Source organism: Copadichromis virginalis, linkage group LG22 (genome assembly GCF_057382275.1).
Source record: "Copadichromis virginalis isolate Kocher_CV1m ecotype Utaka linkage group LG22, C_Virginalis_male_GT1.1, whole genome shotgun sequence".
In the NCBI taxonomy this organism is placed as follows: Eukaryota; Metazoa; Chordata; class Actinopteri; order Cichliformes; family Cichlidae; genus Copadichromis; species Copadichromis virginalis.
The window spans coordinates 8,392,823-8,411,474 of NC_140638.1; the positions used below are offsets into that span (position 1 = coordinate 8,392,823).

The window sequence follows — 18,652 nt, forward strand, 5'->3', positions numbered from 1 at the left end:
TCAGAATTAGTATGCAGATACAGCAGAGGAGGGTTCAAGCTATATATACAGAAAAATATTTTACTTTAAGGCTGACAATAACAAAAAAAACCCATCTGATGTGTCTGAAGAAAATCCTCATCCACCATTATCACTAAGTACCTGTGTTGAAGCCGCCCGGGCAGGCTTCAACCTTGTCATTCCATTCTTGATTCTGTGAACCTCGCACGACGATGTTCCTGGTGAGGAGCCCCACCTCAGCTCTGCCCTCAAACACCGTACCATCAGGCAGCGTCACGGACACCCCGAGGTGAGTGTAGTTCAGCGGTTCGGTCAGGGTGAGAGTCATTCCATCAGCCGACACAGCGGCAATCCTCCTCACCTCATTCTCTCCTTGACTGTGCCTGGAATATAAATAAATATATTTTTACCCCTTCTGCAGATTTATTAAAACCTTTTTTTTGGAATGCATAAAACAGCATTTCAGTGACGTTTTGTAATCTTTAACCCTCCATTCTTTTGATTGTCAGCAGTTCCTGGCACACATTTCCCCGCTATCCAGGTTAGCAAAACCAGAGAATCGGAGCGGCGGTAGCTACTGCTACTCAGCTAAACCATAAGATTGAGCTTTCAGCAGGGCTAGTTTATTCTGTTCTTTGCTTACTACATAATCTTATTTCACATATTCATTATTACAGTAATAAAGTGAACAACATGTTCTGTTTTTTAAATATAGGGAACTAGAGATGTTAATTCAATTAGCTGCTAACTAGCATCCTGCAACAAAAATGCTAATTGCTGCAATTTATTTAATATACTGTTATGTTGCACATTTTTCTCCACATTCCACATCTTTAGGTAACTAAATAAGCACATTTATTTGAAATATTTGACCAATTTAATAGACAAGTATATTAAAGTCCAGTTTTCTTTCCAACTGGATCTTTTTTTAATTGTAAAAATAATTTTAAGATTATTAACACAAATTTTTAAAAAGTTGAAAATTTGGCTTGAGATAATATCAGCTGCTAATCACTGTAATTTTACATTTTGTTGTCCATTTCTTTTCGCAGTAAATTAAACATTTCAATTAAATGCATGTAGTTCCCATGTTTTGGCTTTATAGCTCAGATGAATAACTTGGATTTATGCTTTTATGAATCAGTCCTCAGCTGTACCTGTGTCCAGTGGTGGCAATAACGATCTCATCTCCTACTTTCCACGTCACCGCCTTCATCAGGTTCAATGTTTTTGAGCCACTGTTTGCTGTTTGGGCCAAGTGGGTCCAGGGGATCGGCACAGGAATACCTGATTTTATAAAAAAGGTCATTTTAAACTTGAGCAACTATTACAAAACTGGTCCACTTTGGGGCTTATTGTTTGATTATTATCCTGGTTCCTTAGAAACAGATGAGGTGACAATAATCACCTTGAGCACCAAGACCTAAAAATGCTGTCAGCTTACTATTACATGATATTATTACATGACATGCAATGCGTGTTTTTGAAATAATTGGGTCAAAGCTATTTGAGGTTTCTGTTGCTGAACGCCTTCTGTTTCTGACTCTACATGATACGATCGTGCACCTCAAGGGTGAAAGAAGTATTTATTTCAATATTTACTTCAGAAAAATGTAGGAAAACAACAATATTAAAATGCAACTTGGTTATTCATTTTAATGAGTGACAAAATCTGTGGAATTACAAACAAAATGTAACATCTGTATTAACTCATAATGAGTGTTTTGTTGCATTTAAACAGAACAATCTTAAAAGAGATCCTAAAAAAATGTAAGAACTATAAATTAGGATGTGGAACTTGATTTATACCTGATCTATACCTTATGTGTGTTTATGAATATAAATTTGTGTGTGCATACCATGGAGGTCCAACACGCCCTCTCTGACAGCCAGTGTCTTGGCTCCATAAACAGGAAGTTCAGGTGAACGCAGTTGACCGTGGAGCGTGATGATGGCTTTGTGTTGGAACGGCGCCCCCTCCTGTCCGATCTGGAGCCGACCGCCGTCGGTGATCAGGATGTTTTCTGCCTGCAGCTCGATGTCGGCTTCATCGAACACTAACGTCCCTCCTGAACGCAAAAAGAACTTGAGTTTCTCTGACAGTTTGAATTTCGTTCAATTTTTTTATTTTAATATTTTATCTTATTCTGCAACAGTTCTCCAAATTTTGCATTTTCACAAACACTGCATAAGAAGTAATTTTTGCACCTTGAATAAGCAGCATTTTGAGCACAGGTGTGTTGGTGTCCAGCAGGATGGTCTGGCCTTTAGTAATAACAGCGAATGTGCCCTCCTCTGGTGGAGACAGACCTCCCCACGTGAACTTGGACGACCACACGTCAATGTAAAAGAAATCTGCGTTGTCCTAAAGAACAACAAAAAACACTGGATGAAAGTATGTAATCAGAAACAATAAAATCAGTCAGACAGCACTGTTTCCGTCCTTTGAAGCAGCGTAACTTTACTAAACACAAACAAATCAACCTCACCATCTTGGCGATGCCTTGGTTTCCGATGCTGACTCTGACTTTGGTTTCCTGAGATTGCCCCTGAGCGCTGGTCACGCAGATGATGTGCGTGCTGTTGGCGGACTGCACGTCACACACGGACTCTGCGATCGTCACGTTGATCTCGTTAATGTCAGTGCTGTAATATGGGAGGGGGAGTGAACGCAAGCAAGAGAGACAGACTGAAGAAAACCTATTATAGGTTTGTAACTCTCTTTTTATTCAGTGATCTCCTCAGTAATCTTTCTTTAAGATCAACTCCCAGTTTGCCCAGTTATCCAAATGGGAAACTTCTGGAAGCCAGCCGAGGGGCAGCACCTAGTTTTTGTGAGTTTTACATTGTTTAAAAAGAGCTGATGGCAGATGACTGTGTAAAAAAACAAAATTATGGCCCTTAGTGGTAATGAATATGTGTGCAGACACTAATACAGTTCATTATGTGTCAAACATGCTCAACAAAAAGCAGTATTTGTAATCTATTAGTCAGGATTGTAATCCCCGTGTTCCCAAGCAGAGAAAGTGAAAGCAAAAACAGATATCTTTTGTCGGCTGAGCACTTATTCTTGATCAGTGATCCATGCACTCTCAATTGAGTGAAATGTTTTCTTCCTTTGCTGTACCTGAAACCAGAGCCGGTGATTGTGAGCCGGGTGCCTCCAGCAGTGCCGCCTCTGCGAGGAGAAACCTGAGTGATCACTGGAGTCAGCTGAGATCTATAGGTGAAGCCGTTTGACACGTTGACCGCATCATGTGGGTTAATGACGGCAACAACGCAGCTGACCTCTGACTGAGTGCCTGCAAGGATACAGGACACACACGGAGTCACACACACAGACAGACAAATCACGCAACAACAAAATCTTCTCATCATCCATATCAAGTTATCTTCTTATCAAATGTGACCGTTTTCTGCCCTGTGACAAGGCTGACAGCATTCCTCGTAAGCACAGTCTGTCTCCTTTAGGGCCTTTAGGGAATTCAGTTGGTGTCTTAAACCAGCTACTGACAACTACTGATGTGATAATAAGTATTTTTTTTTGTCCCTAAAAACACATATGGTACTTTAAAAGGTAAAATAAATTAAATCTTGCTTGTCACGGACATATTTTTTAACTAGTTTGCATTTAGCAGCTATTAATATTATTAAAGCTGTGGATCTGGATTTTAGAAGTGAAGGTGTTGTGAACTTTTTTGTTTGGTAATGTAACAGTGCTGCTCAGACTTTTCACACTGCACAATCTCTAATTTGTAACAATCTTAGTTTAATTTTTTGTGAAGCAGGATACCATCAGCAATCAGTTTTCCTGTAAAAATCATGTTCATTTTCATTTTTGGAGCAACAGACCAGAGTTTAAATTGTGACCAGGGCACGCATCCAGCAAGGATTCACAGGCTAGCCCAGATCAGTCATCGGTTAAGCAGAGTTAAGCGTCACCCCCAATGTGTTCTAGATGAGAAAGGTACATTAAAGCTAATGAATCCCTCTCTATGCAGCTCACAGAGGTGGAACATGGGCAAAGCAGCACCATGCGACGTAGAAATGACCTCTTCCCAATGTGCAAACCCACATCTCTGCTACATAATGCCTAACACTAGCCACAGAGTGTGATACACTACTGTGCTGTCGGGGTAATGTGTCTTCTTTCCAACTAATGGAAAGAAATGTTCAAAATACACTGCAGTGCATTACTTAGCAGTAATAATAGCAACGTTTATAACCCTAGAAATCAATCGCTGTGCATGCCATGGCTGCATTTCACAGCATGCACATTTTCAAAACTCACATTTTATTAGTGATATTAGTGATTGAGATTTTTTCATCTGCATGATCATCTGCTTTAGGTAAAACTTACTGTTGTGAGGTGGAGACTGGCAGTACAGATGGGTGGATGTGGATGTTTCTCTGTGAACCTGGCATTTCTCCCCACAGATCTGCACAGTGGAGTTGAGTGGATCAAACCCAGAGCCCTGGATGGATAGCAGCGCACCGCCACCGAAACTACCTGAACGGCAGATTAAAGTGAAACAACTAATTTAGTAGGCTAATAAAAAACTGATTAGAGGATCAAAAGAAATGAAAGAATAAAAGAAAAAGACAAAAGCTGCACAGTTTATTTCACTGTGAAGTATTTTGAGACAAGATTTTTAAATGATCAGTTCTTCTTTTATTTGATTCCTTTTTATAAACAACTTAAAAATAATAAAAATTATCAGAAAAATATAATTATTTCTTCCTTTTTTATGTAATTAACTCTATACTGTCAGACAGATGCGACTCTCACAAAAATTCTGAATGCATCCAACATTGTTATTCCCGACAGCAGGTTTTCTCCCTGGAGACATCATTTGTTCTGTTTTCTTAATTCTGTTTACTTGATTGCTTTATATTCAATACAAAAAAAGTTTAAGAGGAATGTTAGATATTCTTCAAATTAAGTAGCCCCAGTAAATATGGATTTATGCATCTACAGAAAAAAAAAAGATCTGGTTTTATTTTTTTATTTAACGATTAGGTCTGTCTGTGTTTTCTTGTTTTTCTTTCCCTCAGTAAGCATGATTTAATAAAATGCAGATAAACAGAGAGTTTTAATATTGCTTACCTTCACTGGGCTGCACACTGCTGAGCGTCAGTTCATACGTGAACACGACTCCTGACTGGGCATAACCTTTGACCTGGTGATGCAGCATGACTGGGTATGTCGCCCCTGGATTGCTTCCTGCGGCGAACTGGACCTGTGTGTCAGAGACCGTGGAAACATTGCAAGGGATGCCATTTATGGTGATGGTGATGAGCTGAGAGTCATTGCCGAAGCCTGAACCTGTCAGGGTGATGACGGACCCGCTCGGTCCTGCAGGAAATAAACAGAGAAGATGAAGAAACTGTATAAATAAAGAATCTGAGATATGACTTGTTGCTTTATACATATATTACGGTACCGAATGACACATAAATCTGTAAATGTCATGAGCTGGAATAATATTTTATCTGTTCAGTAATAATAATGATAAATTAAGGTAAATGAGACTGAACCAATTTCCAAATTTCAGTGACTTTTTTCTGTGTTCTCCTGTTTTGCTTAATTTCACTGAATCATCTTGCAAAAACTGCATTAGCCTCTGCTTGTTATCTTTCTGTCATCATAGTTACCTGTGGTGGGGCTGATGGAGCTGATGACAGGAGTGTGGGCGGTGGAGTAGGTGAAGCTGAGAGGAGGATACTGCACAGAGAAGACCTGCAAAATGACGGTCACCAGCCCCACAGTGTTAGGAGGCGTCAGGCAGATAAGACGACCCGGCGTCACCTCCTGAATCTTGCAGGGTTTCCTACCGACCGTCACGCTTGTGTTCCCTCGAGCGAAGCCATTTCCTGTGAAGATAAGTGGCGTTCCTCCCGCCAGACTGCCCACGTTGGGGTTCAGGGTTGCTTGTGCCTTACTGCTCAGGGTGACCTGACCAGAAGCGAGGCCTTTGCTTCTCACAATCACTTTGACTGAGTGGTCACCTGCAGGCAGAGCGCTGACTCTTGCGCTGATTTTGCCGTCGGTCACAGCGGTTACTTCTAGCTCTGTCAACCCAGCAAAAACTGCCACATCATCCACGCTGCTGCCAAACCCTGAGCCAGAGATGGTCACAGTAGTGACATCATCAATGCTGTCCGGGGAAATGCCGGTAACTGTGGTAGTGACGGACGAGGAGTAGCGGAAGGAGCAGTTTGAGTGGCAGGCGCTTTGGATTTGGCCCATGTAAAAGATGACATCACCGATGTGTGGCTGAGAAGGCGCCGTGTCGCAGATGATCGAAGTGTAATTAAGAGACTGGATGCGACAGAGCTCGCTGGCTACAATTACGAGTCCCTCTGAGAAGCCAGAACCGCGGATGAGGAGCCTAGTGTGGCCAGTGGGGCTTCCAATAGGAGGCGAGACTGAGTCAACCACTGGGAGAACCACAAAGCGACGCTCAAGCTCATTTGGCACAGCGATGACGGCGCTGCCTAGGTTGTTGACTCTGACGGCCACAGGGAGAGCAAGGCCAATGGGAAGTTCACTGCTGGGACTGAGCTGGCAGTTAATCTCAGATTGGGAGCTGTTGATCACCTGACAGGGTTGATCTCCCACCATCACCTGCAGCACACAGAGCACACCACTGTGGGTAACAAGTCTGAACAAGAGTTATATCAAGGCTAATCGAGTCAGTTAATGACAACACATTTATTGGTCAAAGAACTGAGATTTAGGATTAAAATGACTTTTCTAAATGGTATAATGAAATTAGCTATGTGTTAATTGAAGTTTAGGACTAAGCATGTGTGCTTGAATGCTTTCATTATAGTGACACAAGTGTTTTATTAATTTAAGTACATTGCATTAAGGTCTTACAGCCACAAAATCCTTACAACTTCATTTAAACCACTACTGTTTTTAATATACAATTAGCTAATGTTAGTGTTCATTTGTTTAATCTTTAATTACTACTTTCTTCAAAATCTTAGCTAACTACCGAGCTTTCCAGCATGCTTTAATGAAGCAATGTTATTTGTGCAAATGCTTAAGTGTCTTGTGTCTGTATTCTATCTTATGGTGTCGAGAGGGGTTGGGGCGAGAGCTCTGGTTGCAAAATTACTTTTGGATATATAGAAGTCTAATCCCCCCAATACTTCCCTGATGAGTTGCTGATTGAAGTTCAATGTTTTTCGTTTGCATCAGAAACCTGGGCAAACTCATTAACTAATGGCTTTTTCTGCACACGACAATGGTGAAACAACATGCTCTCACTCCCAAAATGTAACATTTTATGCTAAATATCGATGACAAATCATCGATATATTACACTTCCGGGTGCCCAACACGTTCCTATATTACGAGATTGGAAAAATGAGGAAACATGAGAACCGTTGGAATGAATCTACACATGTACATTTGTTTTACTTAAATCGCTTTGGAAAACACTATCTAACGTCATTAAAGTGCTGGTTAAGGTTAGGGTTAGGGCTGGAATACATGGCTGGGACATGTATTACCGCGGGAGCGTCATTCTACTGGATTTCATCCGTAACCCGGCGCGTAGCTTCGCGTTCCTCAGGAACACCTCGGGTCTGTATAAATTGTCTGTATATTATGCTGCGGGGGTGAGAACGGGCTGGGTGAAAACACTCAGTATCCCAAGCAATATGTGAAGTCACAGTGGCCAAGTCCATTGTTTATGTACAGTCTATGTTTTATTGGTACACTTAGCTAACAATGTCAACTGCATGCTTTTCTAAACAGCCTATTAGGTAAGAATTTATTAGCTAGCAATTTATTTCCATTTTTTGACCACTGTTTATCTTTTTAAGTCACATCCATGGCTGTCTATTTCTACTGTTTATCCATTAGTTTTAGTTCTCAACTTTTAGATCTCAACTGTCAAATCAAACTGATTCAGATCAACAAATCATTTAATTTAATTGTAGTTTCTTTTCCTCAGAATGCTTGATCCAGTCTGTCTCTGAATAGCACAAAATATCCCATGGAAATGACTGAATAGAACTGCCACTCTAATGTTCCAGACATTTTATTAAATAAAGGCTGAATGATTTAATCAGGCCATTCAAAAGATTCTGGGAGTGCCACAGCCTGTACTGTTGTTTTTTTATTGACCTATATTATATATCAAACATTTACGTCATACTGAATATTCTCTCCGGCATCCTAAAACGAAGTTATGTAGCAATGTTGTATTTTGATGTATAACATGGGTCTTTAAGAAGGGATATGCAAGACAATCACTGACCAAAGAAGATATTTTACATTTAATTCATTCAATGATGCAGTCTTAAAAAGTTCTGCTAACCTCGTTAGCACAGGCCACGTCACTGAAGCTTTTGCCCTTGATCTGGATCGCTTTGTGGTATGAGCCCTGGTTGGGAGAAATGGAGTAAACCATGGGAGTGGAGCAGGCGGAGGTACTGAGGGAAAGCATATCAGTCTGATTGGACTGTTGGCACTGCGGGGAGGCAATGCACTGTGGCGCTGCTCTGGAGACACGACGTGAACCTGTAGTAAGTAGAGATCATTACCTTTTATTCTACCTTAGAACTGGATAAATCAATCATAACTTCTTATCCACTTATATTAACTTACTTCCAGCCACATGTCTGGCCTCAATGCCCTTCACTCGGACAGAGACCTCGCTGCTCTTTTCCTCCCGACTCTGGACTCTCACGACTCCCTGCAGGAGTCTGAGGTTGGCATTGTCTATGTAGCCACTGCTGTAGTAATAAACCCCGGGCGCGGTGAAACGGTAGCTGAAAAATCCTGAGGGACACGAGACCCAGATTGTAAAGACGTCACATCAAGTCATGATGCTGTGCGCTTATCTAGTTCAGTATGGCTCACGCATGTTGAAAGGTGTAACACAGCACACTCATTCATGCACAACACGTGTAGCTTATCATGACATCTCTATACATACACTAAATGAAAGGTGTCCAGTCATTCTCATATACAACTCATGAAATCTAGACGTAATGAGGTCATGTTTTACAAGCGGCTACAGTGTGCAGCACAGCAACAATAAACCAGAGTTTAATATCATCAACATGGAGTAAGTACAAATCAGAGTTTATTACTTTTTTATAATGATTTCTGAAAATGAAACTGTTTTATTTGTTTATAATACTGTTTCCTTTTTGGGCGGGAATATTCCATTCAAAGTTTTGAACTCCCTAAATCCAGTAAATAAAACAATTTCAGTTGTCCAGTGTACACAGGGTGAAGCACAGCGATCAATGTGGGATAAAATAAAACTTTAAATGAGAGTCCGGAGGATTATATTTGAATATTTAAAGGGAAACAAAGAAGAACCATAGCAACACAAACTTAATTAACAAAATCACACACTGAAGTTATGGTGGATTGTTTTGGTGATTGGAGATAAAGAAGGGAAAAGCTTTTCATAAATCTGTGCACAGCTGACTCTAGTTCTACCTTGGGCAGTTTTGGTCTCTCCACTGGTGAAAGGTCCTCCTTCATAAGAGGTACCGCTTGGGCTGGAAACACTGAAGACCCGGTACCCAACTTTCTGAAAGGCTGGTGCCTCCCAACGCCACATTACCGTGTCGCCAATGAATACGGTGAGTGAGGCTGGACTCCACGCATTTCCCTGCCCATAAACTGGAAAACGCATGGTTACGTTGAATAAGACTTACACAAAGAACCAACAAACACACACACGGATTAAAGTGTCTGATATCTAACACAATCTGAGACATTTCTTTGTGAATCAGTTGCATTTTAGTTGCATAGAGACTACAGGCAACAACTTCCTCGCAGGTGTATGTTTTCTGTAAGTTAATCCTCTTTCTGTTGTACACAACTTCAGCTTCTCAGATTTAGTTTGACAGCTGCACAAAGCACAGAAACATAAAACTACCGCGATCAAATCCCTGGTTGGTAACGATGTGGGTCTTCTCCTCTGATTGCACAACACACTGCAGCTCATTCTCTGAGGCGGCCGTCACTTCACAAGCAGCGTTTCCTGTCACAACGCAAACAGAAAACATGGAGATCAGTGATGCAGCTCTGTTACACCGTTTTTAAATATTTGCAAGCTTTTGCACCATCATTAACTTCCATTCATATAAATTGCTTAAATATATTTGCTAGTAAAACACACGGTTGGCATAATTACGACTGGATCACATGTTGCTTACCAACAGACACAGTGTTGTCAGATACGTTGCTGCTGAACCCAGAGCCAGAAACGGTCAGCTTGGTTCCTCCCATCAAAGAACCGAACAACGGCGAGACGCTGTAGACTTCCAGGATGTACTCAATGGTCGTGTTTACACCATTGCTGTAAAACAAAAAAACAGACCAGCTAAGGTAAAGGCATTAATAATAGACTTATGAGAATTAATCTTAAACTGTGTCATTTGTTTTGGTATCTATGGCATCTTATTAAAACCTAACTTTAGAATAATTTCGACCAAATTTTTAATCACTTTTCGACAAATGATTCTGTACATGCAGTTTGTATGCCCCGGTGACCACTGAAATCAAAGATCATTCAGATAAAGCTTTGAAATAAGATGGCAGCATTTGCTCCAAGAAGTTCTTTGGAATGATTTGGGTCAAAAAATCATTCCAAAGAAAAAATGTACAACAAATGATGTTTTCTACATCATTTGTTGTACATTTTAACTGAAAAAAAAAATACCCTTAAGAATTTCCTTTATTGTCCTCATGAATAATGGTGGGAATACAAATACATGGCACCATTTCATGGAGAGAAGATCTTTTGGGCAGGTAGAGAAAGAAATTACTCATCTTTATTAAATATTCCAAGAAAGTCGAGTCTATTTTTGAGTAGCAAAAGCTTTTCACTGGGAAGATGCACTTAACAGAACTTGATATCTGCTTTTAGATAAATTCATCTATCTGTCTATGATCTATGTACAGTGGTCTCTCGCTATAACGCGGTTCACCTTTTGCAGACTCGCTGTTTTGCGGATTTATTTATTTTTGTGCAATTTTGCATGCTTTTTTTATGTTGTATTTTTATTTTTATTTTTTACAGCGCATTGTGTTCTGCGTCCTGATTGGCTGTAGACCATTTTTAGTCAATCTCGTGCCATATCTCCTGTACAGTACAGAATGCGTTAAGCTTCGTAAATAATTGCGTTAAGCAAATTTACATAAATCTTGGATTGCCCGCAGTGTGACTCTGAAGTGCTGTACTGCATGTTTTTAAGTCTTCTCCCCAACAAACACAACACTGAAACGTTTTGCACCATCAAAGGCAACCGCAGGTGCCTTTGGTTTCATTCTATAACACTGGAGTGTGTAGTGGGGGGTTTTACAGCCTTAAAACATCTACAATAATTGTAAAAAATAAAGTTGGCTACTTCGCAGATTTCACCTATCGCAGGTTTATTTTTTAGAACGTAACTCCCGTGAGTCCCACTGTATATACATAGATAGATATAGATACATCTAGAGAGCGATATTTATTTATTTAATTCGATTTTAATCACATTTTCAAATCAACCCCAAATCCTGTCTCTGTCTGCAATAAACCATGCTCCACTTTTTGTGTATTTATTATCATATTATTTGTTTATTGTTGTCCTACTTATTTTCTACTCCTTTGAAGGGATCAAACTCTAGTGTCAGGAACCTTGGCGCAGTCTATACAGTGTATATTGACTGAAAAAACAAATATAAAACAATGTTTGTATCTGACCCTCACAGAATGCGCCTGGGCCCATCTGACACGTGAGAAAACAATTCAGCAGTCTTTCATTTTTGCACGCGAAAGATGAACCCGTGATAGTACTTCCAAATCACTCAGTGTATCTTTGACAGACGCTGTACCTCGTCTGGGGGTAGCCATTGTTCCCAACCTGTACGTCCACCTCATGCATGCCAGGTGGCAGCACAGGGAGAAGACAGGTGATGTTTGCTTCCGTCCAAAGCACAGTGACACATTCCCTCCTTCCTACAAGCACGATGCTGTCATTGTCTTGCTGCCCGAGGTTCAAACCTTGGATGGTGAGAACTCGGTGGCCTGCACAAAGAAAGACAAACAAGTATGCCAACTCATTTTTCCAACGTAGCAGCCTCTGTCATTAAAGTGCCAAGATGACTGGCACTTGTCACCTCGTTGGCTCTCATTGTATGTCATGAATGTCACGGGTTGTTCTGCAGATTAATAGAAATTCTTTTAGCGTCATTTCTTCCTAGTTGTTTAGTATAATTAGACGGTAAGCCTCGCTAGCCCCCTGAGCCAAGATTCTCAAGCTTAAGAAAGCTTTAAAAGGCTAAAACTGGGTAAACCTGCAAATCAGCATTACACAACTCAAGACTATAACAATTGAGGTTTCTACACACGCTTTCAGCTGCTGTTGACAGGTCAGAAACATGCCAGCTCTGAGCAACAAAGCCCAGACAGCACACACAGCACACGTCAACATTTTGGCTCTCTCTGCCATTAAAATACATTGTGTTCATATATTCAAGGACACATTTCATGTGATGTAACCTGTCCTGTGTAAAAGTTACTGACAAAAATACATAAGCCTTCAATATTTTCTGGATTCACTGTTTTCATAGCACTAACTGAATAATAACAAATGCACTGTGCCTATATGTGGTTTACTTTGTGTATGAAGAGGCTTGAAATTCAATGAAGAAACACTGAATCCTTTTCTTTTCAAGCACAAAGGGGAAGCAGACAGTTAGGACTGAAAGTAACCTTTAAAGGACAAAACCCACCTTCATCCTCATTAAACTCATTAATCTTTACTTAAATGAATCATACAATCTCTATAGTTGTGTTAAAGGTTATTTGATGCATAAACACAACAGCTCCATTCAGCATAAAAAAGGAGCTGCTTACCAATCACAGTGGTGGTCAGGGGATTCAGGCCTGTGATCTGTGGGGTGAGGTTATTATCGTAGGTGAAGGAGCTGATGGCCGTCTGACTCATGTTTCCCAACAACACCGTGACCGTCTGTGATCCCACAGCTCCCTGAAATAAGCATTTTAATAAAAGTAAGTACCTTATTCAGAGCTAAAGACGGGAAATAATATAATGTTACATAACATTAAGTTATGTAAGTTTTATTATGACAAGACTATATAACTAACTATGTCATTTCTGGGCATACTCTGTCTGATATGACCAATGGCCTGGTGGTGAACGTAGTATGAACTTATTTCTTTATAACAAATGTTACTCAAATATTCTGTTGTGTTAATGCATTTAACAGTTTTGTCAGTACGCTACATCACAAGAAAGGACTGCAGTAGTTAGTGACGTCTGACTGACTACAAAAATTAACACAATGATACATATGCTATATATATTATAGTAGCCACGCAAAGTGTCATTTGAAATAGTTTTAATAGGAAAATTAGTGAAAAGAACAAGTTAATAGCGACTCCAATGCATTTACTTGACCGTAAAGAAATTTTGTAAGTCACTTAATACGTCAGTGGCTAAAGCCCGAGTTTAAATTTCAGTTCTCATTGCTGGATTAACTTCAACAAAAAAAAAAAAAAAAATCACTGATATATAAACATTTTTAAAACATCCTAAGAAAGCTTCAAGCTTTTTATATTTGTTTTTATTTTATTATGTCTTGTAATTACTATGCATGATCCAGCAAGTACTCACATTAAATTTAGATTCTTAGTGTACCTAAAAAAGTGTTACAGTCTTTTTTAAATAATGCAATGTAACTACAGATCTGGATGTTGGATTGGATAATTAAATATGAAATTATATGAAATTATTTGACTAATTTCTACCAACTCTGGATATTCCAGTTTGCATCTTCTTGTTTTCTGCTCATGTACTTTTTACTCCGTTCTCAGCACACTACACGACAGCTATTTTATTTGCATGCTATTGCAGGTAAACACTGTGTATAAAAATGAGTTTGCAGTGTGGGGACTTACTGCTGGTGTTCTGCATTTCAGTTCAGTGTCAGTTGAATCAATCAGTGTGCACTCTGCACTGCCAACAGTAACTGTAGCGTTCTGGCTGAAGCCAAAGCCTCTCACTGTCAGCAGAGTCCCTCCTGAGGAAAAAATAAAACAATAATTGTCTCGCAGAATTAGGTGTTTCATGGCTCACATAGAGGATCGTGGTTGTACCTGCAACGCTTCCAGAGAGCGGGACGAAAGAAGACACGATGAGCTGGTAGGTAAAGAGGAAGTTGCTGTCTGAAAAGCGTGAATCGCCCAGAGAGGGGAAGCTTACTAACACTGGATAGGTGCCGGCACTGGTGCTGCCAAGTCTGCATACTTGAGTGGTAGCTGAAATATATTTCCCACGTTATAGTTAGTCTCCTGGAGACAAGTATCATCTGAGTTATCTTAACGAGAACCTAGAGTAAAATGTTCACTTCTCAAAAATAACTTTACTCACCTGTGGTTGCTTCAACGTGGCACCTGGCCTTTCCCACCATAATGGAAGCATTTTCACTGCTGAAGCCAGTCCCAGTGACAGTTAAGAGAGTCCCCAGACCATTAGAACCTGAAACATTATATTAAATTATATAAGCTGCCTTCACCATACAGTACGGCATAAAAACACACGGCATAATTTACAAAACTTCCAGGACTTGATCAAATAATATGAGACTGACAACAGGCTTTATACGAATACTGTCAAAAACTGGTGTTGATTGACAAGTTTTGGATAACAAACCCTTCACTAGTGGGTGTTTTGTTCAAAGCTGGAGCTCCTAAACTCCACAACTGTCTCCATTTTCAGATAAGTTCAACTGCATCACAAACAGCATTTAAATCCAGACTCACCAGCTTTTTAAGCTTCACATTAGTTCTGACTCACTGTGTCATTTCTGTGCATCTATTCTATAATTCATTTATTCTTTATTAATCATAACTATCATTTTTATTTTATTACTTTAAAACAAAATTAATTTTTTTTAAAGTTAAATGTGCAAAGAGATCAGAGTCAAAGGAACTAAAGTTACAAAGTACAGCAGGTAACAGTAACTTGGTGATGAACTGAACACCTTGCGAAGGGCTGATTCCTGTCACGACTGGAGTTTTCTTTTCGGACCATATAAAGCCGCAGTCACCAGAACACTTTGATGGGATGCCGTTGATTTGAACCTCCACCTGCAAGCGGTCATAACGAGACAGTTATTAAAGACTGCTGTCAAACATGCTGCCTGCAGTCACGGAATATAACAATACATCAGCTTTATGCAAACAGAAAAAACAAAACTTGCTCTACAGGATGCACGCTAACAAAAACACATTAACAGATTAGCTGTAGCTATAGCAGACGGTTGGACACACATAACTTGAAACTTAAAACCACCTGGCCTGGAGGCTTTTTGATTCGCAGACGTACCTGTGGTTTGTTTTCCCACACTCGGAAAAAGTCTCCTGTCAGGCTTCGAATCCACAGACCTCCCTTTCGTGTTTCCGTGGCCGAAATAATGACATTTTCCCCGACAACTGACGAGTAATCGAACTGTAGCGAGTGAAAATCACAATGTATGATGTATGTTTATACCTTTTATGTACATGTTGTTATGACGGATTCATGTCATTGAAGCTTTTGTTACTAATATGGATATTTCCAGGTATCTAATGTTGTATCACAATAGTAATTTTAAGCAACATTTATAGAAAAGTGCCAAAATCAAAAAGTCACGTCAGTGAATGCACCAGAAAATATAAAATGTAATAATGAAATATACTAAGTTTAAAATTTTAAAACTGTGACATAAATTAATATTTATTAACATTTTATCATTCATTAATTTTTACTTCTATTAGCGCCTCATTTAGCTAATATGGTGTTCATTTCTTTTTATTTAATTTTCTGTAGCATATTCCACAAATTGTATTTATTTATGCATTTTCTGCTTTAAAAAATGCAAATGAGCAGACTGTAATTCAGTGTTTTGGGGTCACAGAGCACATGACTGCTTTGAGTCAGGAGATCATTACAGAAATGAAGCTGTTAGCTAATCTAGCAGAAAAAAGTCACTATACACAAAGTCTACATTCATTTTTAATACTATGTTATTGATGGAGATCTTCATTTATTTCTATTTATTCTCGATTTTGGCAGTTTTGGTCTTTCATGCGGTTTTCTTTATTAGAGAAAAAGTAGCCTTTCCTATCAAACGTATACATTTGATGGGAAATGAAATTTACATTTTAATAGAGAAACGGTAAAAGAGCAAAGACATAAAGGAACACAAACACAACAGGAAGCGGTGCAGTCAGACCTGGATCAAAGGTTGGTCTCCTGGCTTTGTGAGCCACTTAACGCTCCACTGGGGACGTCTGCAGGTTCCAGACTTTTGGACGGTGACCTGGCCCATCCCTGCAATTCCCTCTAGGGCATACTTCAGGTCCTCCTCACTGATGTCCACAGATAAACCTAAAAACAAGGACTTGTTTTGTCATTTTTAATGATAGCCGTGTAAAGATATCCCAAAATGAATGATATTTGTACCACATCTATTAGGTTTCCCCTCATGAAGCTGCAGTACTTCACTATTTTATATATCACAGAAACACTCAAAGCAGAATTCAAAGTGGAAAAGTGGTAAAGTAATAACTGAAGCTATAGCAGATGTATTGATTCTAGAGTGCTATGTTTTTAATCTAACGTTAATCTAAGAATAAACACCATAAGTCATTAGTTTTTCATCTGTGAACCTCAGAGACGCAGACATAACGTTACAGAGCTAACACTACCTGAAGCTTCAGCTCCCTGTTTCTTTCTCTTTGAGCCTTCAGAAGCTTTGTAAACTTTTAAAAAGAGCTTTTGTGCATTTACTTTGGATTAATGTCAACCTGTCATCCTTCACAATGGCAACAATGGCATACGAGTAGCGTGGAAGTCAGTAATTAGTTATAGGTCACACAGAATTGAACCATTTGGATAATCCTATCTGTGGAACACCGCAGATGCAGGCAAGGCAGCTGTTACAATGCAAATTCTACTAATGTCTGTCAGCGCTACCTTCAGCTCGACCACCGTAAATCATCGCATCAAAAGTGCCGTTCAGAGGAGGGGAGGCTCGGTGAGGGCGGGCGATGGTCACTGTGGTAGCTCCTTCTTTAAACTCAGCCGCGTCCTCACTGTTGTTGGACATCTTCAAAAGACAGTGGAGAGAAAAAATATCAACACATTTCAATTTGTGTTGATATCACAGGATTACAACCTTAATCCTGGTTGTAAAGTGTGTGCCAGGTTTAAGGCCTTTTTTATCAACATAAAATGGATCATTAGTGAACTCACTTTAAGCTCATTGTGGGACAGTGGGACAGTGTTTAAAGGACTCTCTGGATGTTGTGCTCATTATATTGTATGTTTGGTTCAAATGCCAATATGATGTATGCTGTTTTTTAACTTTTCTGCATTTACTTTACTTATGTTAATGAGCAGCGTAAACTAGCTTTATTCTGTAAATACATCCTGTCACAAGAATTTCACTCACTGTTTTCAAAGGAAATAAGATAGTAAGTAGCATCCAGATGCTGCTAATCAAATCCATTGATTAACTGATCATCAACAAGTGTGACCTCCTCTGTATATTTATGACGAAAGAATTTCCCTCAGGATAAATAAAGTTCTTCTTATCTTATCTTATCTCATCTTAAAGGTTTTGTCAGTCTGTGGCATTCAGGTACGTGTTAACACAATTCCCAAATTCAAATTGGATTCGGGAGACAGACACTATCTCTACTTTCAAGATTAGGCTTAAAACTTTCCTTTTTGCTAAAGCATATAGTTAGGACTGGACCAGGTAACCCTGAATCCTCCCTTAGTTATGCTGCAATAGATGTAGGCTGCGGGGATTCCCATGATGCATTGAGTTTTTCCATTCCAGTCACCTTTCTCACTCACTATGTGTTAACAGACCTCTCTGCATTGAATCATATCTGTTATTAACCTCTGTCTCTCTTCCACAGCATGTCTTTATCCTGTTTTCCTTCTCTCACCCCAACCGGTCGCAGCAGATGGCCCCGCCCCTCTTTTCTCTGTATCTATGAAGCGCCTTGAGGCGAGTTTTGTTGTGATTTGGCGCTATATAAATAAAATTGAATTGAATTGAAATTCAAACCACAGTTCGACTGTGCAGTGCTTAGAAAAGTATTAAAAAAAGTAAAACCAAGAAGTACACCTCAGTTGGCATGGTAAATATTAAATGTCATGGCAGTACTATTAAAAAAAGACTGAACAAGTATGGCTTCTTTGGATGGGTACAAACACCCCATACCAATTCTCAAGCACACTGGTGGAGGGGTGATGATTTGGGATCATGTTTTGCAGCCACAGGACTGGGCGCCATGCAGTCTTTGAGGTAATCATGAACTATTCTGTATAACAGTCAAATGTGAACCCTTCATCTTATTGCTACTAAATGTGGTTCTACAAGCTGGATTTTAAATGGGAAAAGAACACCTGTTAAAACAACATGAAGCAGAAAACCCACATAAACTGCGCAAAGATTAATGTCAGCTTTAACTGAAATAGCTGACATTATGCTTTGGTGCTGCTTCTGCTTTAATTTGTTAGCCAAATAATGACTGTAGAGCAGGTGGAGGCATGACACGCATACAGGATCATTAAGGTGCCTCTCTGTACTGTAACTTATATC

The 18,652-nt window shown here is 39.6% G+C and overlaps 1 protein-coding gene and 1 long non-coding RNA gene across 2 annotated transcripts in view; one reads left to right on the top strand and one right to left on the bottom strand.

Moving 5' to 3' along the window:
* pkhd1l1.1 (PKHD1 like 1, tandem duplicate 1) overlaps positions 1 to 18,652 on the bottom strand; it is a 46,345-nt gene that overhangs the window by 16,248 nt on the left and 11,445 nt on the right. Inside the window, exons 25-47 of the mRNA XM_085446886.1 lie at positions 17,011 to 17,143; positions 16,268 to 16,422; positions 15,379 to 15,501; positions 15,035 to 15,140; positions 14,422 to 14,529; positions 14,148 to 14,309; positions 13,950 to 14,071; positions 12,885 to 13,017; positions 11,861 to 12,053; positions 10,198 to 10,340; positions 9,918 to 10,022; positions 9,473 to 9,658; positions 8,627 to 8,800; positions 8,337 to 8,539; positions 5,656 to 6,628; positions 5,108 to 5,356; positions 4,361 to 4,510; positions 3,128 to 3,302; positions 2,490 to 2,646; positions 2,209 to 2,365; positions 1,860 to 2,069; positions 1,158 to 1,287; positions 142 to 383 (exon numbers count right to left, since the gene is read on the bottom strand). Coding sequence (XP_085303012.1) covers positions 142 to 383; positions 1,158 to 1,287; positions 1,860 to 2,069; positions 2,209 to 2,365; positions 2,490 to 2,646; positions 3,128 to 3,302; positions 4,361 to 4,510; positions 5,108 to 5,356; positions 5,656 to 6,628; positions 8,337 to 8,539; positions 8,627 to 8,800; positions 9,473 to 9,658; positions 9,918 to 10,022; positions 10,198 to 10,340; positions 11,861 to 12,053; positions 12,885 to 13,017; positions 13,950 to 14,071; positions 14,148 to 14,309; positions 14,422 to 14,529; positions 15,035 to 15,140; positions 15,379 to 15,501; positions 16,268 to 16,422; positions 17,011 to 17,143 — 4,489 coding nt within the window. The remainder of the gene's footprint in view (positions 1 to 141; positions 384 to 1,157; positions 1,288 to 1,859; positions 2,070 to 2,208; positions 2,366 to 2,489; positions 2,647 to 3,127; positions 3,303 to 4,360; positions 4,511 to 5,107; positions 5,357 to 5,655; positions 6,629 to 8,336; positions 8,540 to 8,626; positions 8,801 to 9,472; positions 9,659 to 9,917; positions 10,023 to 10,197; positions 10,341 to 11,860; positions 12,054 to 12,884; positions 13,018 to 13,949; positions 14,072 to 14,147; positions 14,310 to 14,421; positions 14,530 to 15,034; positions 15,141 to 15,378; positions 15,502 to 16,267; positions 16,423 to 17,010; positions 17,144 to 18,652) is intronic.
* LOC146682656 (uncharacterized) lies at positions 65 to 2,215 on the top strand. The gene is made up of 3 exons (XR_014917729.1): positions 65 to 289; positions 1,145 to 1,304; positions 1,914 to 2,215. It is a non-coding gene; the product is annotated as an uncharacterized LOC146682656 (long non-coding RNA).